A 26611-nucleotide genomic window follows, 5' to 3' on the forward strand; every position below is an offset into this window, starting at 1 on the left:
TTTTTGAACAAAGACAACTCTACTTTCCTGAGATAAAGCCTATATTTTGCAGCAACCCATTCGTATTACACATGCACACACAAGTACATACATATATGTAACGTTAAAAGTTGTATGCTGAATATATTGCTTCATGCATTGAACAACTGAAATGAAGGCATATGGAGAATTCTATGAAGCCACACTGATAAATCAATCTTGCATGGTTTTGAACTGAAGAGCAGCTCCCTGTAAAAGTTTAAAATACATTTTCTCTGATGCTTTTTTGATAAATGATGTCCACATTGCCAAACAAAGCAATACAGTTACATTGCTCTGCATTGCCAATAGAATGCAGTTACATTGCTCTGCATGGCCAATAGCATTGCTAGAACGCTTTGTGAATTCTAACAAACTAAAGAGAACTTAGCGGGGTTGATTTACTTATTTATTTGATAAGAGAGAAGACAAATCTTTCTGTGAGAAACCTGACCTAGTAACCAAGACCCCATGGCTGCATTTCATTACGCTAGTTGCAGCCATAAAGTTAAGTTTCTGTTTTATAGTAGTATAATAGTAATTGCATGTTATTTTAGGAAAAACATTTCTAGAGGACGGCATCTTCCCTAGTTACTAGGCAAGCTGTTCAACAGGCTGACTGATGTTGAGCGATCCAAGAGGAATGTGTACAAAGATACTCTTTCACCAAGTCCTTGCTCTTATGCAGAGCAGAATCCTGACAGATGGCCACTGACAGCCTTTAGTCTCTTAATAAATAGACAATTTTTTAAGTGAACTGTGTAGGTAAAAACCCAACAATATATAAATAAAATAAATACACAGAACTACAGAGATTAAGGCTGCAATACTGAACGCTCAAGTTTATGAAATACTAAAGTAAAAATTCACCTGTGAAGTCTTAAAGGAACCTCTGTATAGATGCTGTGTTAGTCTTATCTGATCATGTACTAATTAAAACATGGGATGGATGCCTCAGTCGGATCGACAGTGTTCAATTTGTGAGTAGCTAATTCAGTATTTTGTTTTTTTTCTCACTAGTCATTGTATGGTGGTTCCACAGCCTGCCTTACTGACTTCTAGGGCTATTCACGTTCCATTTTAAAAAATCAGAAGTTTGCATGTGCACTTTTTTCATCATGGCATCGTCCAGTGTTTCAAAGTAAAGCTCATCAGCTGAAGCAGAGCCTATTTTATAAACAGAAACCGGAAGTAAAGATTCAACATCCCAAATTAGAGGGTATCTTTTAAATTAACCTAAATGGAATTAAATTGTCCACTACACAGAGCGTTCAATCAGGGTTGGGTTCCTACACAGCAAATGTATTAACATATTCCCAGAGAAGTCATAAATCAAAATTCTCCAAAAGAAACTGCATGTGATCACATGGCCAGGAACTTTATCAATGGATAGGCATAATTCACCTATAATATGTTAAATATTAGCAAAATTGGCATTGCAATATTAATTATTTTTTTTTTAGCCTATAGGCGGTTTTCAGACCTTTAAGCATACCTACACTATTTCTGCTGCAAGGCATCCCACTCTTACACACATTACGCGGCACATGCAGGAGAACAGGGTGATCAGGCCCAGTCAGCATGGGTTTGTGAAGGGCAGGTCATGCCTATCAAACCTAATATCCTTCTATGATAAGGTGACCCACTTAGTGGATGAGGGAAAAGCTGTGGATGTTATCTACTTAGATTTTTGCAAAGCTTTTGACCCTGTTTCCCACAGCATTCTCCTGGAGAAACTGGCTGCTCGTGGCCTGGACAGGTGTACTCTTCGCTGGGTAAAAAACTGGCTGTATGGCTGTGCCCAGAGAGTGGTGGTAAATGGAGTTAAATCCAGTTGGTGTCCGGTCACAAGTGGTGTCCCCCAGGGCTCGGTGCTGGGGCCGGTTCTCTTTAATATCTTTATCAATGATCTGGATGAAGGGATCGAATGCACCCTCAGTAAGTTCGCAGATGACACTAAGCTGGGCGGGCGTGTTGATCTGCTTGAGGGTAGCTTGGCTCTGCAGAGGGATCTGGACAGGCTGGACCAATGGGCTGAGGCCAATGGTATGAGGTTCAACAAGGCCAAGTGCCAGGTCCTGCACTTGGGTCACAACAACCCCATGAGGCGCTACAGGATTGGGGCAGAGTGGCTTGAAAGCAGCCCGGCAGAAAAGGACCTGGGGGTGTTGGTTGACGGCTGGCTGAATATGAGCCAGCAGTGTGCCCAGGTGGCCAAGAAGGCCAACAGCATCCTAGCCTGTATCAGGAACAGTGTGGTGAGCCGGACTAGGGGAGTGATCATCCCCCTGTACTCGGCACTGGTGAGGCCCCACCTCGAGTACTGCGTTCAGTTTTGGGCCCCTCGCTACAAGAGGGACATTGAGGTGTTGGAGCGTGTCCAGAGAAGGGCTACAAAGCTGGTGAGGGGTCTGGAGGACAAACCTTATGAAGAACGACTGAGGGAGCTGGGGTTGTTTAGCTTGGAGAAGAGGAGGCTGCGGGGAGACCTTATCACCCTCTCCAACTACCTGAAAGGAGGTTGTAAAGAGATGGGGGCTGACCTCTTCTCCCTGGTGACAAGTGATAGGACGAGAGGAAACGGGTTCAAGTTACATCAGGGGAGGTTTAGATTGGATATTAGGAAACATTTTTTCACTGAAAGAGTTATTAAACATTGGAATAGGCTGCCCAGGGAGGTGGTGGATTCACCATCCCTGAAGGTGTTTAAAAAAAGGGTAGATGGGGCACTTAGGGACATGGTTTAGAAGTGGCTTTTGTCAGGGTAGGTTAAAGGTTGGACTCGATGATCTTAAAGGTCCCTTCCAATCTCAGCAATTCTATGATTCTGTGACTAATTAGTTGGACCAGAAATTTTATATGCATTTCTCCAGCCTCTCTCACTAGAATTATGAAAGTTACTGATAGTTGCTAGTGTTGACTCAATATAAAAAGCATCGGGCACACTCTCTGTTGGCTTCTCTCAGAAAGAGCTAATTAGCCATCATTTCTGCTGATTTCTGCTCTTATCCTACCCTCTCCAATTTGTCTTTTTCCCAGTTCAGTCTTTTCTAGGTGTGTCTTTATCTCATATTTGTCTTGCAATCTATCATAATCCTAAATATTCTTCAATATTAAACTCACTGTTTCCTATTTTCTCTGGCAAGACCATACTCCTACCTCCTTTTTTCAATTGTTTGTCTCTGTTACCATTAGGCACCAGTTTTCCCCAACTTAATGAAGCCACACCCCATTATCCATTTCTGGTTCTTTATCCCAGTTGTTTTTTTTCATGCAGGGTAGTCCTTGTCAAAAGCATTTTTCTTTAGAGTCAAACCAGTTTAATTTCTAAACCTGGTCCAATCACAGCCTCTTTGCTCTATCCGAACACATAAACAAATTAGTTCCCAATCCAATCCCTATTCACTAGTTCCTTGGCCATCCCTTGCCTAAAACAAGGAAGCAGAGCTGACAACGGGGCTGGAACCATGCGCTGGTCTGTGTAGCACTACAAAAAACCTTGGTGAAATGAAACCTTGGTCCACCTCCAAGAAGGACCAGCATACCCCAAACAGGCAAACAAAAACATATTACAAAAATTATTCCATTACCATTATTTTTTTTTCTTAAAATAGTCCAGTTTGAAAGCCAAAACAAAGAACACTAAAGAACAAGGACAACACTGGCACAGCTCTTCCTCCCCCACCAGACTGAATGATCATTTTTTTTAAAACTATGAGCAATCTTTAGGATTAGGAAGGAGGCAGGCTATACTGACTCCTACCAATAAATTACTGTATTTAGTGTTCTTTCTTAATGTTTCTTCACTTGGAGTAAGTCCATGTAGTACCCCAGAGTTAATTAGGAATGGTACTCACGCAAATAGAGAAAAATAGCGCAGATTCAACCTCACAATCTCTGTGCTCTCTTCTCTCCCAGTACATACAAAGAATGAAGTTCTAAACTAGCTGGCTACTTTATTGCATTATTCAGGGATTTTCAAAATATCACAGGCATGTAGAAGAATCTAGAAGACTATAAAACCAGTATGTTTCATTAGCAGGAAAGAAGTGATCCTCGGAATAACTGCCCTATGTAGTATGTTACTCTTAGCCCTTGCAAAAGTATAATTTAAAAAAAACAAGTAAGTGTAGTGGATTAGACCATTTTCTCAAGTCTGGTTATGAAAAAAAAAAAAGCAAAACTGTTAGCAGATCAGAAGAATTCCAATTCATTTGTATTTCAACAGAAAGATCTGAATGTTTCTTAAATCCTGCTTTTAAAGTGCTGGATTTTGTTTGTGGTTGGGTTTTTTTTTTTTGGTTTTTTTGTTTGTTTGTGTTTTGGTTTGGGTTTTTTTTTTTTTTTTAATTTTTTTAATCTGGAATGCTCACATCAACTCATCACCAATCAGCTGAAGAGCACAGTGGATTTTTAGGAGTGTAAACCCATCTAACACTGTTACTCTCAAAACTCTTACTCTCTAAGGCCTCATTAATTTATCAGGGTAAGACACCTAGATATGACAGACAGGATTCTTTAAAGCCTTGGTCATCAACCCACACTATCAAGGCAGCAATTTTTCTTGAGTTGGATGTATTCAGCATACCCTTTCCTAAATCTTCTATTGAGATGAAACCTTATCCTGAAAATAGTTTTCCTGCACAGGTCTCCTTCTAATAGAGTCAAACAAATATTTCGATTGTGACTGAAGAGAGTCAAGAGTAACTGCTAATTCAGCTACAGAAAGCCTGACCGCCTGCTTTCCATTTTCCATAATAGCTGTGCTACTGCATCAAAACCCTTTTGCACATGCCAAGGTAACTACAGCAGGCTTGCCCAGTGTTGCTGAATGAAGTGACACTTCATCAGTGTGCTTCTCAAGATCCTTGTCCTCAAGAAAGGTTAAAGAGAAGAAAAAACCTCTCCCTGCAAACAGTTTATTGGGGGGTGGGAGGGGAAAGTAGAGAATTAAATAAAACAAGGTATCAAGATCTCATGGAAGATCCTCTACGATCATCCTGCACTGAAGCATCTTGAAGGGAAAGTCTTAGTTTGCCCTAAGGTCAGGAGGTAATTAAAATTCACTTACAATTTATTTTACTGATAAAAATCATTTAGCCATTTGGAAGTCAGAACCTAATTGTTTGAAACCTACAATGCAGTGTAATTTTAGATCCCAACATCACTTAGAAAAAGTCAAAAGCCCTGAAGAAGTTAAAAGCTATTTACTTAGTCAACATACTTCCAGAAATATAACAACAGTTGACCGTCTCAGAGATCAGCAGAATGATTTATTCGGTCTTTTATTCAGTGATAAGGGAAGCATCCTTAATGTAACTATTAGAAAGTCTCAAATCTCTTAGTATCAGTTGTAGCATTCAATCATAAAATATGTGTGTTCAACAAGTTTTCTATTATTTAACAAGCCTGTTTCCCCCCCCTTTCCCAAGGGAATTTATTAAACTTCTGTATATGCATTGCTCCTCCTCAGTCGCCCAAACATTACACAGACTGGAAGGTACTGTATTTTAACAGTGCCAAGTCTCAACATTTTGTTACAGAACTTGAGATTTTATCAACTTGACCAACATAGACCACCTGTTCAAACTACTCTAAAAAAAAAAAAATATATATATATAATTCTTCGAAATCACCTGAATTACATTTACTAAAATAAAACAAACAACAGGAAAAAAAAACCCTGAGATAAAATACTGCATTATTCTTTGGTGTCCATGAAGAAAATCTTAACTTTGTAAAAACCACCTTTGTTCTGAGACATAGATACAGAATTAAGTACAAAATGTTCAAGGACAAATCACTATGCTAGGACAACATTTTTTGAAGTTACAAAATATATTAACTTGGTTAGTTAATTCCATACCTATTTTCACAACCTGCATACTGACTGCATAGAAACACAAATTAAGGCTGGTGAAGATGTATTTTCTTGCTCCAAGGAATCTGCGTACTAGAGTATGATAGAGAAAAGTAATTTAACAATTTGAAGGATCCATAGTCTCTGAATTATATTTGATAATAGCAACTATCTGCAGGTTGTATCAAAACTGAAACTCTAATTTGTACATGGTGCTGACCATCCCTCTCTGTTTTCCTCTCCTGTATTAGCCCAAGATAGCAGAAGGTGCCTATACAGATTCTAAAATAGACTTTTAAAACAGACTGTCTTACAAAGATTGTCATCTCTTTTGGCTTCTGAATCCAAAGTAGGATCAATGTGGTGACAAAGCAGCTGTTCACCTTGCAAAGGAGGATGGCAAATTAGACAGAAAGCAAACTAAAATAAGTCTTTGATGCTCCATTTTAGAAAAAATGGGAAAATGAACAGGTGGTCTGAAAGGAAATGGTTTTACAGAAGAAAGAAAAATGCCAGTACAAAGAGAAAGAGGAAGGATCCTTAGGCAATGTTTTAAACTCAAAAAATTTCTCTCAACAAAGAACACAGATGATAAGTATAGTCCACTGAGACACTTCACGCTATGCACATGTATGCGGATTGTTATGAAGGATTTTAAATTTCTTAAAGATGCAGGTTTTTAATTACTGAAAGAATTCAAGCTACTTAACCTTTGCACCCTGTTTAAATACCTCAGCAATTGAAAAAAAGGGCTGTGAAATATATAACCCATTTCAAAAAATCCAAATCAAATTAAAAGGTAGTCAAACATTATATTAAGAAGAAACCTACTATATTCAAACTTACAGGGCACAGGGGTTTTTTTGTTTTGTCTTTTTAAGTGATGAGAAAAAATATGGCTGCAGGTGCCTGAAGGCAAGTCTATACAGGCCTGTTTATTCTGCATAGCTAATGCTGAAAATTGTAAAATAGCTGTCTGTCATGTGATTTATACCACAGGTTCCACTGTAAAATCATTACTAGAATGTATCAACCAGCAATTAATTTTCTTGTTATAGTCAAGATGGCTGAACAACATAAGTAGAAATTCACCACATCTCATACCCTGCACTTACTCGTACAGAAATGCTTTTAAATCAACACTGGAGAATTTTAATTTCCAGGAGTACAGTAAAGCGTTCAGATCCATTAATCTACAAAGTAAATGAGTAAAACGTACAGAACACTTCCTTTCTAGTCAGACAGAAGGTCTCAATGTCTATTATTACTCAAAGCACAGAATGCTCAGATCTAAAAGACTTTTTGGAAAGAAACGGAACCCACAGTCTGGCTAGACAGCTGATTTCATCTAACAGCTTGTTACCAAATGGGAGAATCCCATTCCCTGCTCCTTAGCTCCTGCTCCAAGCCACCTGGTCCCATGCCCTCCTTCTTTACAGTGTTTCTGGTGTTTATTGACCTGCTGATGAGCCAGTTCACCTCACTAAACCAGCAGGAATTTTCCTTTATTATTTTTTCTGGACACAGAACCAGCAAAAGAAAAGCAGTGAAAGCTCACTGTTGGAGTGGGGAAAGATTCATCCCCTTTATGTAAACATGAAGGATTAAGACTGGCACAAACCGTTACCTATATTTTAATAGCAGCAAATTAAACATTTCAGGTAAGGCTGAGCAGTTGCAGGAAGCACAGTCCTGCAAAATCTGATGACATTTCTGATACTTGTTCAGAACTTCAGCACAAGAACTAGTGACCTGAGCTTGGAGACATCCTCATGGCAGTGCTGTCCAGAAGACTGTTCAAGATTAATACAGACATTTTCAACTGAAATGCCTATTGATGCTCCACATGTTGGGTGCTTCAAAAAGAACTATGCAGGTAATGAGTTCACCCATCAGATACAACTTGCTACAGGAATGATTGCACCCATTGCCAGAATGAATATATTCAATACTGCATCAAAAAAATGTGTTGATACTGTCTCCACATAACATGGCACCGCAAATAAAACTAAATCTTTAACTTTTCCATTTTGATAACCCTTATTAACCATGGGAAGTGCAAAACGTACGGACTAACTGTTCAGGTCTTCCTAGTGAAACCATTTCATTCGAGTCCTTACACAGCATACAGGCACGTATAACAAATGATTACGAACTTTTGAAAAACTATATGCAGTTTCAAGGTAACGTATGTTTTTAAAAAATTCAACTGCGTGAAAATAATTTAAAAGCACACATCTGCAAAATGATTGTATCTTACTATAATTGTTACAACTATTAGTTAGTCTCATCTTAAATGCCATTTTGATGCAGCACAAGAATTCAAGCCACTCAAAAATTAACATGAGAAATACTAAGCCACTGATGCAAAATTTAAACAAAGCTTTCCTAAACATCAAAACCTTGTAGATCCTAACAACGGCAAATTTGATATGGGGGGGGGGGCAGCGGGGAGGGTAGAAAAAAAAAAAAAACAAAAACCCACAAACATAGAGAAACTGTTTGAGACTGCACATAATTCAAAGAAAAAGTAAAACAAGAGTAATGGCTGAGATGCGACATGATGCAGTATGACTCCTGCTTCCTTGGTCTACATTAAGGAAGTTTCCTGCCCAGAGTATGTATCTGACATGAATTTCACACTATCTTATTGCTGAGAACACTGCCATGTGAAATATAACTTTCCAAAGAATCTGGGTAACACACTATCTACTACATGCCATTTCCCCAAATGCAGTGAGAAGAGACTGACAGGAACACAATCTCAAAATACAAATGTATATTTTTAAATTGTGGTGGTAAGCATTCATGCTAGATAGAAGGCTCTATAGTAAACCTTAAAAAACACCAATAAACCATAAAGTCCATCCCTGTCTCAGAAACTCACAAGTTCAGAAAGATTAATGATTTAAACAAGAATCATTGAAAGGCCATCACAACTTCAGCTGCTGCACCTGCTTTAGTCCATTGCTCCCCTGCTGTCTAAATACATTAGTCTACTCAATGCCTAGAGGAAGGAGATATCTTGCACACAGTAAATTCTATATGAGCTCATGTATCGGGGCACTAACACATGGAACAACTTAACATTATTTCAATGCTTGCCATTTATGACAAGCAGTTGCTTTTCACATGTATTTAAAATTTCAGGTTAAGTGTATTTATTGTATTTTAAAACAGCGAGAAAAAAATTCTCAGGAAGATTCTCAAGTTAGAATTACTTTTAAGTCCAGTGGTCTTCAAATACTGCAGAAGTTGCTCATAATCAGTATATAAATGTTATCAAACTGCACCTAAGTCTTAGGTAAGGAGAATTAAGAGCAAGAGTCAGCTGCTAAGGGAAAATAAATCAGGTATATTTTTGAAGTACCACCGATAAACTTACCCATTATTTTCATTAACATATAACTATGTCAAATGTCTCAGAACAGAAACCCAATTTCACTTTCAAGCATATTAAAAATCTGACATAAGACTTTTCCCTCATTTTAGAAATTAACCCACCCTTAAGTAACAGTAATTTTTAAGAGTACAGTTTAGATGGCCCATAAAGACTCCACAAGCGCAAAGACATCTAAAGAAACCTCGCTTTCAGAGTGCATCTATGTTCTTCTTAGACCAGTGACCTCAATAGTCACAGAAAGTTGGCTGGCAACAAAATTCAATAAAACCATGAATAACAAGAGCTTATCATTGATACAAAGCATTAACTGAGGACTCACAAACTAGTTAACTGTCCAGAATGGCGAGATACTGAAATGGTTGAAACACTGAAATACTTCAGGTTGCATCAATTAATTAATTGAAGTAAAATAATGTGTCTACTTTAAAGTTAAGACAAGCTGAAGTCTCTCCCATCTTCCCCACATTTCCAGACTATTTGTATGAAGTCTAGACCCCAGTAAGTCAAGAAGCATTGAAATAGTACTTATTTCATACTAACCTTTCCAGATGAAAAGCCAACTTTATAAATATATGAAGCTGAACAGCATCCAAAAGCAAGCTTATCTAGCGAGCTGAAAGTCTTAGGAGCCAGAAGTTGTACACCAAAAATTCATTCTGAAGTTTCTTGCATTTATCAGTTGTAAGAGCGCACACTGCTTTATCTTTTGTCACACACTCAAAAAACACGTGCTCCACATTTGCTGAGACCACGTGAAGTACAGTTTGGCAACATTAAGTTCTGTCTCACAGATGTCCAACTAAAGGAAAATCAACCATTTAACAAATTCTTATTCATTACCTGCCTCGAACAGCAAACCTCAACAGAAAACAGACTGTGTTTATTGTCCATTATTGTTTTCAGGTGCTTGTAACTTGGAAATCAGTTTACAGGACAGCATATTGCAAGAAGTCACAAATTACAGCCAGTTAAATCACCGCTTCCACAAACTCGTTATTGGCTTTAACATGACAACATAGCAGTTCAGCAGCGATAACTGACACTAGAACCCCATAACCATCCTCCCCCACTAAACATGCAGGGACAACTTGCACAGACAGAGAGGGCCGGCACCGAACTGCGTGGTGGTTATGAAATGGTTAGCTAACATTTTGTCTTGATGCAGCTTCCACTTCAAGCTGAAGTTTGTGTTCTAATTGTAATGATTTTATACACGAACAAGCCTTTTCTACTCATACTAAATTAGAGAGTCTGCCAATATGCGAGTCGCATGAATAACCAAATAAAATGAAGATTCTTGGACATCATTACAAGCAGCAAAATGAGAAGGTTAAGGGATTTGCTTCTTATTTCCCGAGGTTTCTGTTTCATGTGTTTTAAGCATGCTGTATTCAGTTTGAAACATATGAGCAGCTCCAAAATTGCCTATAAAAATACTGCCCTTTCCCCTACTTATTATTTTCAGAGGGAAGTAAGTGGAAGAGGGAACAAGTCTTTTTATACTATGCAAAGATTCATAGGTCCTTCAGGGTAACACTTTAACAATTAAAAAATTTGAATGTGCATTCTTTCCTGGCCACATGCACACTACTGATTACCATGTGAAATTCGAAGAGCTACTCATTAGTTTAATTCAGCTAATCAGATTTATACTGTTTAAACAGAAAAGCATATGGCCCAATGTTTTATCAATCACTTTTTGACTAGGTCTTAATGGTTACCATCCATGACATTCCATAACTCAGGAACACTGTTTTAAAGGGCACCGGGGAATGAACAGATATGTTTTATTACCTACATATTCAAAATGGATTTCTATTCATATTAACATGAGAAATCCAACATATTCCCAGGGTGCAGATGAACAAGTTTTTAGCCCATTTAAAATACCTGAAGCCAGGAGAGTTAGAAACAACAGAAACAGCATACAACAGCTTATACAAAGTGTGACATTTTAAGAGATCTGTCGTTTGTTTGATGTAAAGTATGAAAATTAATTATTTATCTGAAATGTGAAAGACAACTTGAAGAAAAACAAAATTCTCTCCTCCAACCTTCCCCTCCTTTTTTTTAATCAGGTAAAAATTAATCTCAAAAAGCAAAACTTTTCAAAGCAGCATGGAAAACCCTCCCCGTATTTAGGACACAAGACCATCACGATTTCAATACAACCCTTAGATACAGCTACACGAAACTAGTAATATGGACAAATCACATGTTTCAAATTCTGTTTTAACACCTACAAGGCTGAACAAAATAAAAAGGCATTGGAGAAAAGTTTTTAAGAAAAGAGACAGATTCATCAACTGGTTATCCTATGTACACTTCAAGGCATGACTGCAGATCAGTCTTTAAATGATCTGCTGTTCAATTCTGTAACTTTAGATTAGTTCAGCCAAACAGTCAGTACGTGAATTGCTGCTGCATCTGAAAAATAAAGACACCTCCCAGATCTGAACTGACTTTAAAAAAAAAAATTTGGAAGATCTAGAATCAGTTAACATTGAGATTACTCCGAAATTGATCCTATTTTCATAGCTTTTCCCCACACAATCCTTTACTAAAAGCAGGCAAAACAAGTCTGGATATTTTTAAAGTGTTCAGACTATCGTATGATGCAAGTCCGACCACCTCATCAATACAGGGAAACTTCCACACACCCTTCATGTTCTCAATCAATTTCTTTTCCATAAATGTTTTTGTTGCACATGTGTGCTTTGTTAAGAACACATATTAATACCAGCTTAAAGCCAGAAACATCTTTAAGAGGTAAGCATAAACGTATGTCTGCAGCAACATCTTGCATTGGATCATATTGTTTGACAGTTCTCCAAGGCTTTTTATATAGTCCAGAAGATGCAGACATATTTATATAAACAGGTTAAAACCCAGGCCACATAATTAGTTTTTCCTAGGTTCTTCACTTAAACACAGCTCACTAAATCACAAGTACAAATAGTGACTTTTATTGCCAAAGCAGTTTATTAAAGAATTTAAGATCAGGAAATAGAACAACAGAATTGATTTTATGAAGTATTTATTACAGGAAAAAAAACCCAAGAGGGTTAAGCGATTTTACAGTAAAAATTGCACAGGTTTTTGGTAACTGAGGTTGATATAGTTTATCAGCTTGGTCAGCTGACTGCTTTCAGTATAGGAGATTTTACTAACCTGATTTCATAAAAATCTATGAAAGACTATAATCACCTCAGCTTTCAAACAAATAATTGTTTCCTAGCATGCAGGCCACAGAACAAGCCTCACAGTTTGTCAAAGCATAAAAAAAACCACACACACAAAGCAGTGCCAGAAAGATTCAGTTTAAATAATCTGCAGACATTCAGTTCTTTCCACAATATGTAGTTGATGTAACAAAAAATAAAAATTTAAAAAGAAAAAAAGAATGGTGGTGAATGTGTATGCCAAGCATTCAGAGAACAGGCAAGTGACTGAGGTGATAGAAGCCGGTAAGTTACTGTAGCAGCATCCAGGAAGGCTTTCAGCTTATGAAATGGCATAAACCACATGTTTTTTATTGAAAAAGTCTTGCAAGTCTCACTCAGAGAAATAAGCAATCAGCTTGAAAAAAGTCGTAGATATATAAACTTACAATGACCTATAAATATTTTGTACATCAGGGCATCTGAACTAAAAAGCAGAACACACAACTTTGTTGCATTTCACCACAAAGATAAATCCTCTTGGAAAGACAAAAAGGTAGAACAATTCTAACCCTTTATTCAATTTTTTCTCAGCCTATACCTCATACATGGAGACCAAACTCTGAATAAGATTAATCAGGTCTGAAATAAAAAGCTTCAGACACTTCAATTAAGTTGCTACTTCACAAACATATCATTTGTGATTGCACAGCTCAGAGTACATTTTTACTTATTCCATATTTTTCTTGATACCTACATAACGTTTTGCTCTATGCTTTCAGTCAGCTTCTTTTACTGGAAAGGGTTCCTTCTAGAGTACCTTGAACAATTGTAAATAGTACAATATTGCTATCTGTCCCAATTACATGAATTAGGAATGTGGGTTCACTAGGAGTATTTATGTAATCACGCACAATTTTTTTTTCTTTAAACTAATCCCTCTTCTAAAATCCAAACCAAGAACCAGTATATTAAAAAAAAAAACAACCAACCAAACCCAATCAACTTTCAAGAAAAAAAAAAAAAGTTAAACATGTATACTTCCATGAACTTTTTTCAAAGCTAAGCTCAAAAGTTCAAATGAAAATTAAAAAAAAAAATTAAGGTCTGGAGAGATTGCATATTATTAGTACACAAACTGTAGACACATTAGCAGTCCAGACTGTTAGGAGACTATTATTTTGCACGTGTTCTACAGTACACCAAAAGGCTTTCCACTGCACTTGTTACTTCCAAATGTAAACCCAAACCAAACATGTACATCAGTCCAAAGGATATCTGAGGGCAAAGACCATAAAAGTCTTTGATAGCTCCGCTTTGTGCAATGTAATGGTAAATTACCTCAATAAATACTGCATCAAGTGAAGAAACTAGCATTACTCTACCTACAGGTTCAGGCACTTAGAGACTCACGGAACGAAATCCAAAACTCAATCAAGTCCAGTTTGGGCTTGTTGTCTGTGCTGCAACACATGCTGGTACTATAAAAGTTTAGTTCCTCCTATAGCATCTGAACCAAGTCCGTAGCTTTGCCATTAGAACCACAGACTGTTGGCGCAGAGCATTTTACAGGAGCTGGTTGAAGTAAAGTCTTGATACTGAAGTAAGTTCAGAAACACTTACCTATTTGTACTTGTTCTGGCTGGCTCAGTGATACAAATGCTGATGTATCATCAATCCACGAAACCTGAATGTTACCTAGAAAAAAGAAATTATTATGACTATTTTTATCTTAGGCTTAGTCACAGATTTTATCTGATGTGCCATGACATGAAAGAAGATAGTCAACTAAGAGTAACTTCAGCTGAGAAGGCTTTTGTCCCCTGTAAAGGGGCGTAATGCATACACAGATGTACACGAGCCTGGCACTGTTCAGAAAGCAGTGTCTGTTAGGGCTGCCTCTGCATCCTGTATACCCTTAGACCCACTAGAGTAAGGACCAAAAGGAAGAGACATCTAATACCTTTTTCACTCCAAGAGTATTCTTCTGCTTCTTCATAGTGCCTTTTTTTTTTTTAAATCTTATAACAATTCAAGTAATCTTTGATGGTTTTTTGAGTCCTCCTTTCATGTATTATATACAATTCTACAACAAAAATTAAAGCAATTTTTTCTGGGAAATTTCATCTCTGTACCAAAATAAAGAATAGCTCTTTGGGTTTTCAAACCTATCCATCCTTCAGAACTTCAGCCTTTCCTAAAGACACAGCATGGACAAGCTCCAGTTACCACTCACTGTTCCTTTACTAGTACAGACATCCAAGATAAGAAATTCCAGTATAGGCGGACAGGGAAGTGGAGAACTCCCGTTATTGCAACACTAAATCTTCAAACTCTGGTTTGTTTGGATCAAGCCATGCACCATTTCCTGAATGTGCAATGAAAACTTGAGTAAATATGAGGACAAACGCACAAAATCAGGGACCTCATTTGGAAGCTGTGACAGTGGAATAGTGACTGGAAATAAGTTCCTCCATTCATCACACAGTTAGTCTATTTTCTATGTGAACGGCTTAAAGCGTCACATTAGGCACTAAAAGAGCTCATAATCAAGCAAAAGTAGAGGAAAGGATTTCCATTCCAGACACAAGGCCTTATTATAGTCTGAAATCCATTTACATCTCCTGTCCTCATCTAAGTGCTCTACTGTTTGTACGATTCAGATATTGAAAATTGGTGCAATTTTTTTTTCCAGACAGACTAGGAAATCAAGTTATATATAATGTTACACCATCATTTAACCTTCAGACATTACAAGGTTAAAAACAATGAAGCAAAATGGCTTAAAATGCATTTTATTTTCAGATGTTTAATCTATTTAAATCTAATTTAGCCTACAGGTTACAAGGTTATAGAAGTCTCTTCTGAAATCCAGCCAGATAATAAACAGATTTTCTAATTATAAAAAATAAAAGCCTAGTTAGATTTAGTTTGCATGCTATACCTTTGAGTAGCCAGCTATTTTGGACTTTAAGTTATAATCATTTTGATCATTGCCAAAAGCATAATTAATTCAGTATGGTTTCTGACATTTCCCCATACTAAAGGGCCAAGGCTGCTATTAAGAAGAGCCTACACTGAGAAGTTAAACATTCTAATTTCTTTAAACACTTTGTAGGGCAAATAAATTCAATTTCTAATAATTCAGTGTTTGAAGAACATAGATCTTTGCTGCCTATGGGTAAGAGTCTTTACTATAGGGAGAACATGCTCTTGGCAGGACACGTAACATTTCATGACACAGGAAAAGCCCAAGCTGATTTATGGTTGCAACTCAAAATTGTAGCGCATTTGGTAGGACCCTAACACCAAGCTTCCTTTTAATAATAGAAATTACTGAACAATTTAACACTATTCCAAGTGCATTGACAAGTTATCGCTCTGAATTTCTTTGGGTATCAAGTCCTCCCTTTTTGCATTACTAATCAGAAATTTTTCTAAACAATCATTTGAGGCACCTGAGACCATTACTCTTCTGTAATTCTTCAACATGGAAGCGCTGTCCAGATTCTGTCCCTTTCCTATATATACAGTTAATGAATTCCATATCTACCCTGAACAGACCAAAAGAAAGGTTAGAAAGAAAAATTATCATGAACATCTTCCAATTGCGCCCTTAGTGTAAAATATCAAAGAGGATCAGCGATGGACTACAGTCTCCTGAAGGGGTTCAGCTACTACTCAAATGGACTCCAGTGCCCATGTTTTCACTAAGTACCAATTAAAGCTAAATAAATAAAAATCCAAACTATTGATGGCACATCATTTCAGTATCAGATACTTATTCATTGCTGCAAAAAGGCTGCTGCCCTCTAAAAGACTTTGGTATTTTAGATAATTAAGGGTTTCAATACCTGCCAAAATATGCTGCCTTTATACTCACATTTATGCATTTTAAACATGTAATTTCAAGCACAAGTCAGACATTAAATAGTGGACACTGAGCTGTAATCTGCAGAGAACTGCAACAAATGCTCTTACGCAATTCTTTGTGCTTAAACGATACTCTTCTCAGAGTATGTCGCATTTCATTATTATTAAGAAATGAGAATTTAGAAGAGGTAAGATTAATAAATTAGATCATTCAGCAATATTGCTAAGCACTCAGTAAATATTGTGCATTTCAAAAGTATGGTGAAAGGGCAATAAAGATCTGAAGAACAAATGCATCTGCATTTGAAGTTCAGTATTTAGCAATCAACATAGCTGCATGCCAATTTGCTGCAAAGCTAATCCAAATAAGCCATATACAGCAATGTAATAGAATACCAGGTCTAGAGAAATAAAACAGAAGATTTCTCTCTCTACACTTCAATACTTTGAAGAACACCATTGTTAGCCTATATGATCCCTTGTCTATTTGCTACTACGTGCACTGTCAAACAATGTCCCCTGCTAAAAGAAGGGTAAAGAATTATCAAGTGAAATAAAACACCTTCATCCAAATAGGAGATGGAAATCTGATCTGTTGCTTCTGAGATGAAGGTGCAAAGTAATGTGGTTTTTTTCCTATAAATGAATTTGAAAATTCTCTCTGTATAAACACAAACATGCAAACAACATTAAAATCCACAGAATAAAATGATACTGATGGATTATGTCAGTCAAACAGATTTTCCTTCAGTTTTTATACTGCAACGACCAAAGGTATGGAAAGGTTTCTGTATAAGAGCCTAAGTAAACTAGGACTGAGCCTTCAAAAGAAAAATCTAAGGAAGATGTCTATACCTGTCTATGGGGAAGATAGGAGAACATAAATTATACGAAAGACGTACAGAGGGGTTGTAATTTTTCATTATAAAACAACTAAGGTAAATCTAATAAAATATAAAAAAGTTTTAAAACCAAAATAAATTTTCACATAATGCTTAACTGCAGTTTGTGAACTGCCATCAAGCGCTGTGGATGACAAGAATATATATGGGATAAAGAATGATTTTAGAATCACTTACCAAAAGGCTGTGAAAGGCAAGTGTGCCTCTAGCTCATGAGTCCCTAAGTTATAGATTGCTGGAAGGTAGGAAAGTTCTTCTACTTTAGCTCTTTTCTTACACGTTTCCTAAACAACTGTTAGTGCCAATTAAACACTTAGGATAGCTATTAGGACAACATGGACTTTCATTTAACCAAAAATGTTTATTAATATATTCTACTTTCTTACAATTAAAAAAAAAGTAAATTGACCACACCGACCCCACGATAAAATTGCTAATAGTTTCTGGACACTGACTGTATCAGAAAACAGGAACAGCTGAAGCTTTTAGTCTATGAGCAAGGATTGAAACACATATTAAAAACAAAAAACTTTTTTCTGGTGAATAATTCAGAAGGGTTAACAGAGTTTCTACCTTTCTGGCAGGAAGACAAGGTACAAAGAAAGCAAGAACAGCTGAAGGACACATTGGCATGAGAAGATGGAGGAAAGGCCAGAAATGCACAGAGAAAAATAGGATTAAAATTTAAAGACCCTCCAAAAACAGCAAAAAAAGAAACAACAAAAACCAACCAAACAAAAAAAGACCCCACACCACGAAAAAAAAAAACTCCACACCCAAAAAACTCCCAAAAACCAAAAAATCAAGAACCAAAGCTCACGTGTCTACATGAACATGAGCTCAGGAGAATACTTAATATACATATCCTGTGCTAGAAGTTTTCCTTAAACCAGATTGTTCACCTTTGAAAGGGACATTTTTAAAGCTCCTTTTCTGTTATTTATGTTATTTTATTTTTTATGTTTTTTTAAAGTTAAACTGAGTTTGCAGTATAGTGGTTAACAGGAACAGATGTCACAGTGCATGGAACTTGTAAATGAGTCTCAAAAATGTATTTAAGAGTCACTTAAAACTCACCTATGTAGTACCTTGGACTACTGAACAAGATTTAAACACACAAAAGACTGGTTACATTTTAGAAGTAATTTATGCATCTTCAAGATCACTATGACTCCATGAACTACATCAGTGTTCACCCCCCGTTAAAGACAACTCTCATGTTCTCACAAAATACAATGGTTTGACTCCACTCACTTGCAAAAACTTTACATAGTTTTTATAATATTTTATACTATGTGTTTTAATTAAAGCCCATCAAAAGACAGTCATTTAAGTAGAAGTGAAGGCTATGCACAAAAGCTGTATTCCAGCAAATACTATTTTAATACCTTCATATTTCATATCAGCATGACCAAATAAACTACACAAATTTAAGAATTTAAAGTGTTTTAAGAGACTGCATAGTACTGCAAGTACTTGTACAGTGAAACTCCATTCACCCATGGGACTGTAAAAACATCTTGCATGAACAGGTGTCCACTTGGTATGCATGCAGTACTGAAAGACTTCAGAATCGTGAACACTCCTTCTAGAGTAGCAAACGTAAAACAGTTCCAAGTCTGACACTGCAGCCCCTTCAGCTGTTTCACTGCTTTCATTCCAAGCTTCATGGAAGGTTACAACTCTGCTTCAATACACACTAGGCTAAAACAAATTCAAAATATTTTTTCTATAAAGTCAGATTAATGTTGCTATTCAATTTAACAATTGATTTTTATTCCAGGCAAACGTTTATTTTAAAAACAACACTTTTGTTTAACTGGTGTAATAAATTAGGATAATTCATGTCTGTTACTGCCATATTTTTGGGGCTTTTGGCAAATAACCTCACATTGCGCCACTCTCTATCTCTCTGTCCTGCTACAACTGAAAAAGCATGGGTACTCCTCAAATTTTGGAAAGAATAATCTGCAGTTTGTTTTGAGATAACAAGGCAATAAGACCTAAAAAAAAAAAAATGCAGATTAAGTACTACCCAAATACAAGGAGCTTGTAAATACAGGTATGAAAACATTCAGCTCCGAAGTCTGGAGAAGTAAGAAACAAGAATTTCAAAATTGAATAGTATTTTGAGATGTGTAAGTGTGACCCCTGGTGGTACTGATCTGTGCTTGCGTTTCACACTAACGCTGAAGGGAAGGAGTTGATGAAATAAAAACAATTATATGGCCGAGTCTTTAAAAACCTATAGAAACAATGTCCAAACTGCATTGTTTCTTACCCTTGCAATAGGTAACTCTAGAAGAATCTCAGTAGCTTTCTGCATTCTCACATTCTACATTTCCCAATCAGGAATATTAAATCCTATTCGGAACGTTACTGGCACCAAGCTGCAGCGCAGATCAACAAGTCAGAAGGAAGTGAATTTTATACAGGTCCAGAGAACCCGCACAGACTACCAAGTCACAGCTCTAGGTGAAGAGAACAGTACCGTTCTGTTAACTAGCATGGTAACCCACAGCAAGCATAGGAGTGACAAGACTGAGCACACTGAAGGAAGGACTTCCATCCTTTCACTGGTGATTAAACATCCTTATGGATACCACAGCAATTATTTCAATGGAGGTTAGGTTCAGGTTTGCCCTGAATTTGTTTGCCATGCTACAAACTCTGACATAAGTCATTAAATGTGGTGCATAACAAGTGATAGGACAAGAGTTTAGTGCTGGACTTGAGAAAGTGATCCCCCCAGTAAACACTTCGGTAAATAGCTTGCTTTTTTTTTTTTTGAAGCAATTTCCCATTAAAATCCTTATAACGGAATTTGAGGAAGACGAGATGCCTAAATGTCTATTATATGTAACATTTAATAAGCTATTTTCAATAGTGTATTTTAAGTATTGCAAGCAAATATCTGTGGGAAATCGCGCAAAAAGATATTTTAGTAAGAGTGATAATTTTTGTTTTACATTAAATGTTTTAAGAAATGGAAAGAAGTTACCAGTGGAAAAAAAAAAAAGAAAAAACACAAACAAAAAACCCCAGAAAAACAATTCAAAATTATTTGCAAGCCCAAAGGATCTCTTTTGAAGCATTACCTTACCTAGCAATAAAAATGAGAAACCAATCTGCAATAAAAATCTTGGAAACAACATCCAACACAGGACTCTAGGAAAGTTCATTCTTTTTCTGATTTAGGGACAAAAAGCATAACCACTGTTTTCTGCTGCAAGAGCGAGGTATTAGGAGATGACTGTCAATTAATGAGCATCTCCATGTGCTTACATTATATACTAACACTTAGTAGAGGAACAACAGGACTACCAGTCCCCAGTTATTAGACAGCTTTTCTGTTGTTTCTTCTGACTTGGATCGCGTTCACAATCTTGGAATCAGTTTGACTATTTTCAAGCTTGCTCGCTTGCCTAGACTCACATAAGTTAGCATCTGGCTTTAAGCAAACTGCAGGATGAACCTTATTCCCAAAATCTTGATCTGTCTTTCACACCAATGCCCATTCCCTTTACCCACCACCATTCCCTCTTATCACCTTCTCCCAGGAGAGGCTGTAAATAAAAGGCTCAAAGGGCCGCAATATTCAACAAGCACCACATAAGAAGATTTATAAAGAACAGTTCATCAGGGTGGACATTTTCAACACATCATTACAAAGTCCACAGGACACCACTCAAAAATTACAAAAGGCAATTTATCATTACCTATAGTAGGAGTAAGTCTGCATCCACAAATTAAAAATAACAAAGAAAACCAGAGATACTTGCTAAAGACAAAGAGAAAAAAAAAAAGTATATAGGGAAGGACAGATTATATCACTCACCAAAGGCACTGAAAAGCTGGTAAAGGTCACTAGTCTTCCACTCTTTTGGAAAAGTAACATGAAGAACATGATCTCGTTTTGGCTGCACTGTGAAACAATAAAGCATTTGTTAAAATAAGAGTCATTACTGGTATCTTTAGAATATCCTAAAAAAGTTATCCAATATGGTCATGTAGCTCTTTTTTTTTTTCCTTTTCCTTTTTTCTTTCTTTTAAAATAAGAAAACAGGCCAAGATCTATGAAACTACATCATGCACCAACAAAAATGTGCCTGCAATTATGCATGAAATAGACAAACTAAATCCTACTAGCTCATCTGCATAAGAAATTGAAACAGCATTACATGCCATGGAAAATACCCACAAATCTAGTCCTTCACATCCTTTGCACCAAGTTCAAGGGCAGAAGAAAAAACCTCTTGATGCTCCAGCTTTAAAAAATTCTTAGCAATAATTCAATATTGCCATTTTTCTGTCAATAAAAAACTCACTGTGAAACAATGTTCAATTCAGTTTTCATATAACATTAGGTACAAGGTAGAATATACACATTGACAGACTTTTTTTTTTTAATTAAAAACTACACCAAGAAGAAATAGCATATAAAGGCCAACATCTAAAGAAATAGAGCAAAAGACATCTTTGGTGTACACTGGAAGGTATCTGGAGCTTTGTGAATCAGAGAGAGAATCCAAGTCAAACTTCTGTATGAGGTAAAAGTACAGCAGAATTATCACTATACATCTGCCTTACTTTTACACACTTCCTCCTACACACCTGGTTTTGGTCATCATCAGAGGCAGCCTACTGCACAAGATGGACCTTTGACCTCTCCCAGTAAAGATCATTTGTACATAAGAAACCACCACAATGTATGTGCTACTGAAGTTCCTTTCACTAGACACCTGAGCTTTTAGAACCTGTGAATTCCTGTAACATTTTAAGAACAAGCAAGTGGAATACTATATTTTAACGTGCAAAGACACTGGAATCTTTTCCATTTTCATATGAAACTATTTACAAGTCATTAATTGATCCTCTCCATAGGTATCTGCAGAGATTTATGTCTTTATGCTTGACACATTGCTAGATCTTCCCTCGTCATTTTACTTTTGATGTTAGATGGAGGCTGAACCATTAAAGTGGAGTGTTCCACTTTATAATTTACTGCTCCAGTTTATTAAAGGTTACTCAAGGGTTAACTACACACAGCTTTATATGATCAGATTTTAACCTGACCACATGGAACATCCTCAGGAAGAGCTTTCTCTCTTCTTTGGGTATAGAGATACAGGGACTGACTTTCATCTTAGAATCACCCTCATGAATTCTTTTGCGATGCAAACTTTTCTAGTTCGTGATCTCCTTAGCTTTCAGCATTAAAATAGGAGAGTTTTTAAGGTGGATCTCATTTATGGAGCACATGTGTCCAAAACAGGACCACCAACCACTTGTTATTGCTATATCCAACTTTCATGTGTACTTGACCCCATTATACAGGGGCAAACCTGTTAGGGTTTTTTGACACATTTGGTTAAGATGCAGCTTTGCACTGTTCGCTGGTGAAAGCCTTGTGGATTGTTAATTTCATAAATACAGTTAAGCACTAGCAATTACGACTATTTAGTTATGACTAGTAATTACAGAAAGTGGTGGTGTCCTCAGCCTGGTATGTACTTCATAGTAGACAGCACGTACAATTCCAGGTGTAACTGTTCCACAAGGCACGCTTCATTTTTGCATGAACATGAGAACTTCACTTGCAACAGCTACAGTTTCCCAAATTGATAGAACAGATTTTTATGCCTTTTAAGCCTTCCCACCCCTGCCCAAAGGGTTAATAGAATTTTTATTCCCAAATAATTTTTTAACGTCTTGTTTGAACTCAATAGAGCACAATAGTTACTTAGAGGTCCCTAAAATTCAAGCGCCTAACCAAAACATGTCATGGAAATAGGACAGAGATTTCCAAATGCATCTGTCTTCCAAAGAAGAGGCTGCAGCATGAACTCAATTATAGTATTAAAATATGGAAAAAAAATATCTTCACAAAAGCACCATTATGCAAGTACCAACAGTAAAAATAATACAATTGTAACTCGGCATCTCATAACTGAAATACTGAATGCTTAATGAAGTCAGGGGAAAATAAGCTTCATAAGTTTTGTTTTGAGTAAGTACTTCTTTTGCTCCACATAGGTAAAGAACCTAGTTTTTCAGTTGCAAAAAAAATGGAAGACCAGAGTATGACCCTGTGGTAAATTGTAACATGATGTCTAATTAGTTGGTCAGCAGAACCCATGCAGCTTAGAAAAGGGTGAATTTTTCATCTGTCTGATCATATCAGCTGAAATAAAATTGATACTGGAGACAGGTATGCAGGAATATAGCCTTTTCCAGATGAAACAGTATTAACTGAAGATGTTATAGCTGCCAGCCTCCACCTACTTGTGATTTGCTTGCAAATGCTTTAATCTGTTTCTCTCAAAACAATCTGGGTTAGCATGAGTTTATTAGAAACTCCCTGCTCACAAATTACCGGTTTGCATGAGCACCTGAGCGTCAGATTGGAAGGAGACACAAGCAGCTAAAGAAGCAATCCCGTCATGAGGACAGGGAGAGCCTTATTCCTTAAATGTGCTACTTCAGAAGCAAAAAAAAACAGAAAATTTTTAAGCACCAGAATTCAGTTTTTTTGGCACTATACACGCCAAACACCAAAACCCCACAAGTTGTCCTAACAAGCCAATGAAGATCAATTCATTGCTGTATAGCCTACTGAACAGATGGTGATTCAAAGGTTAAGTATTTGCAATCCAATAGCAGACAATTGTAACTGTAACAACTCCAGTTTCAGATGTTTTAACAACCTTTTTCTATTGATGAGAGAGAAGAAACTACCCCTAACCCTCCAGTATCAGTTTATTCTTAAATTCACTTTGAATCCTCTATTAAACCTCTATACCTTCTACCTACTCAGGTGAGAAATATTTGATTCATATTCTGCTTTGCAGTCATTTTGTGTAGCAACTTCATTCTCTTGAAAGGAATTTTTAATACATGTAACAAAATTAAAGTCATGTCCACATATTCAATGCTATTTGACCTAGCATATGTTACCAAACTCCATTATTTCTGGAAAAAATGCACAAACTAGCTAGAACACTACAGGACAAACAACCTGACAAACACAACATAACTTATGACAGTCACCTAGCTATCTGCGCCTCACCTTTTTTCCTTTTCTTTTTTTTTTTTTAAATAAAGTCTCCAAGTATAAGGCCACATTTCTGTGGTGAATATTCTTTGCATGGCTTTACTTCTCTGCAAAAATGTCCTTATAGACAACAACCAACCTGATGGCTTCATCAACCTACAACAGCGGTTAAATCTCAGAATAGAAATGAAAGTTTCTGAAGCAGCCAGCCAAACATGCCAGCCTAGATGTACTTTCCGTTTTGAAGCTTAGAAAGTCTCCCTGATTCAGATTCTGCTGTAACATCTGCATCTGCATCAGTCTGTTCTACAGGAGTGGCTTTCAGATAAGAGAGGCAGACGCTTTTTTGGCAACTCTTCTTGGCAAAGTATCAAAACAATCCTGTAAGTTGGCTAGCAAGTGGAAGTAGCATCTTTACAGCTTAGTAGCTTTGGCATTCTCTCAATGACCTGAAGTATTTATACATTCTTCCACTCAATATCAAATGGTTGGGGAAAGAAGTATGCAACATAATTAGATAACCATTCCAACAGAGCTGCAGAGCCAGAGCTCAGTGACCTGATCACCTAAATGTATTTAAAAATTAAATGTATGCCCTTACAGCATATGTTTTCCTCTCCAGTAGGTACTTCCATCTTTCTAGAACTGCATTTGTTACTATTAAACTAGCATCTAATAAAGGGTCATCCTCCAGTCTGAGCTTTACAATGCATGGAGTGGAAAACGTCTTCACATCAATACAGCTTCCAGATGGGTATCAATTTTAAGACATTCATGTATATGACTTCACAGCATGAAATTAAGCTTTCATCTAGTCAAGGACTAGACTGAACTCCAGGGCTTCATATTTTTCTAAGTTAAGGCATCAGCAGTAACACTCATCTGAAGTTTTCTCCCTCATAGTGTAACATCCCATAACAGTAAGGACCTTTATGTTAGTAAAATTTGTTTTCATTTAAATGTATTAGCAACTTATGACAGCCCCAGGTCTGTAACCTGAAATAACTTGAAATGTAAAAATATTTCAAGTAATATTTTTCCATTTATGTAATCATAATCTCACATGGCAAAAGAATTCTGATGTTTTGATTGAAGTTAAGTGAAGGTACTGCCACACGCAAACTGTGAAGGAAAGCGGACAGAAGATTTTCAGAACAATGTGCTATTCACTGGTTTGTATCCTGTATTTACTGCCGGGGTGAAGCGACAGGTGGAGAGCGTCAAGACCTCACTTTACATGTGTGTAAGAATGTTTACATGGTATGTAAGAATAGAGACCCAAAATAACCGCAGAGCCGTTAACTTCAAACTCTGTTACATTTAGTTACAACAGTTTCTTCCAGTCAATCCCCTTTACAAGGCAGATTCTGTGATCAAAGTTGAAGAACTTACAGTTTTACTATTTCCATTCAAAAAAAAAAAAAAAAGGGGGGGGGGAACTTTTAGATCATTTGATTGTTAAGTGGCTAATAACCTAAACACAGCTGATGCCCCATGCTTTCGATATACAGTAATTGATCTTTACACTTCCTCCTCCAGAAAATTTGTCAGAATGGCAGTAAATTTACAATGAAATAAGCTACTTACAGTCTGGTCCTTCCAAATTGAGATACGGTATGTCCATTACTCTCATAAGAAATAGCCTGAAGCAAAATGGAAAAGCACCATTAGCAAATTTCTGCCGAAAGACCTTTTAATAAGCTTTCCTTTTTATAGTTTTTTAGATGTTGCTTCTGAAGAAGCAGAATTAACCATCCCAATCATATTTTAGGCTATATTAAAACAAACAGACCCTCTAATTAAGTCCAATCCATTGTCTGACAATCCAGATTCAAAAAGTTACTTGGCATCATGCTAGTAATTTTACTTATTCAACAAAAAAAGATCAAATTGTTTAGAGGCTACAGACAGATCACGTGGTCAGACGTCTGTTCCTCAATATACAACAATGTCCTAGGAACTTTGAGGTGTTTTGAGACAGCCAGTTGGAAGACAACTGTTTCTGTGGCAAGTCAAGTAAAATAAGGAGAGCAAGGCTGTGATCACACCACTTCACAGCAATGCATAAGTAGTCTCAAGTAGTCAACATTCTTCCTCTGCACTGAGTTAGGATGAAAGTTTTCACAGCTGCGTGATGAACTGTGGAGAGAAACTGATGCAGCTGAAAAAAGAAAAGGCATCTTTTTAAACCCAGATCAGTTTACCAATCCAGCTCAGTAACCAGTACAGCCGCATGTGGCTGAAAGCACAAGGACAGCAATTGTTTACTCCTACATTGTGACTGAAGTTACCGGTCAAAGTGCAAAAGAGTACATTGATGTTCTTTTGCAATAATTCTGC

General features: G+C 36.8%; 1 protein-coding gene across 11 annotated transcripts in view; it reads right to left on the reverse strand.

The window, feature by feature from the left end:
* The window catches only part of PARN (poly(A)-specific ribonuclease), a 60165-nt gene that overhangs the window by 12158 nt on the left and 21396 nt on the right, over window positions 1–26611 (reverse strand). For all 11 annotated transcript variants that reach the window (XM_054211550.1, XM_054211554.1, XM_054211552.1 and 8 more), the window contains 3 exons: window positions 25859–25914; window positions 21056–21142; window positions 14066–14140 (listed from right to left, as the gene is read on the reverse strand). In XM_054211550.1, the coding sequence (XP_054067525.1) occupies window positions 14066–14140; window positions 21056–21142; window positions 25859–25914 (218 nt within the window). The remainder of the gene's footprint in view (window positions 1–14065; window positions 14141–21055; window positions 21143–25858; window positions 25915–26611) is intronic.

Source organism: Rissa tridactyla, chromosome 8, assembly GCF_028500815.1.
Source record: "Rissa tridactyla isolate bRisTri1 chromosome 8, bRisTri1.patW.cur.20221130, whole genome shotgun sequence".
In the NCBI taxonomy this organism is placed as follows: Eukaryota; Metazoa; Chordata; class Aves; order Charadriiformes; family Laridae; genus Rissa; species Rissa tridactyla.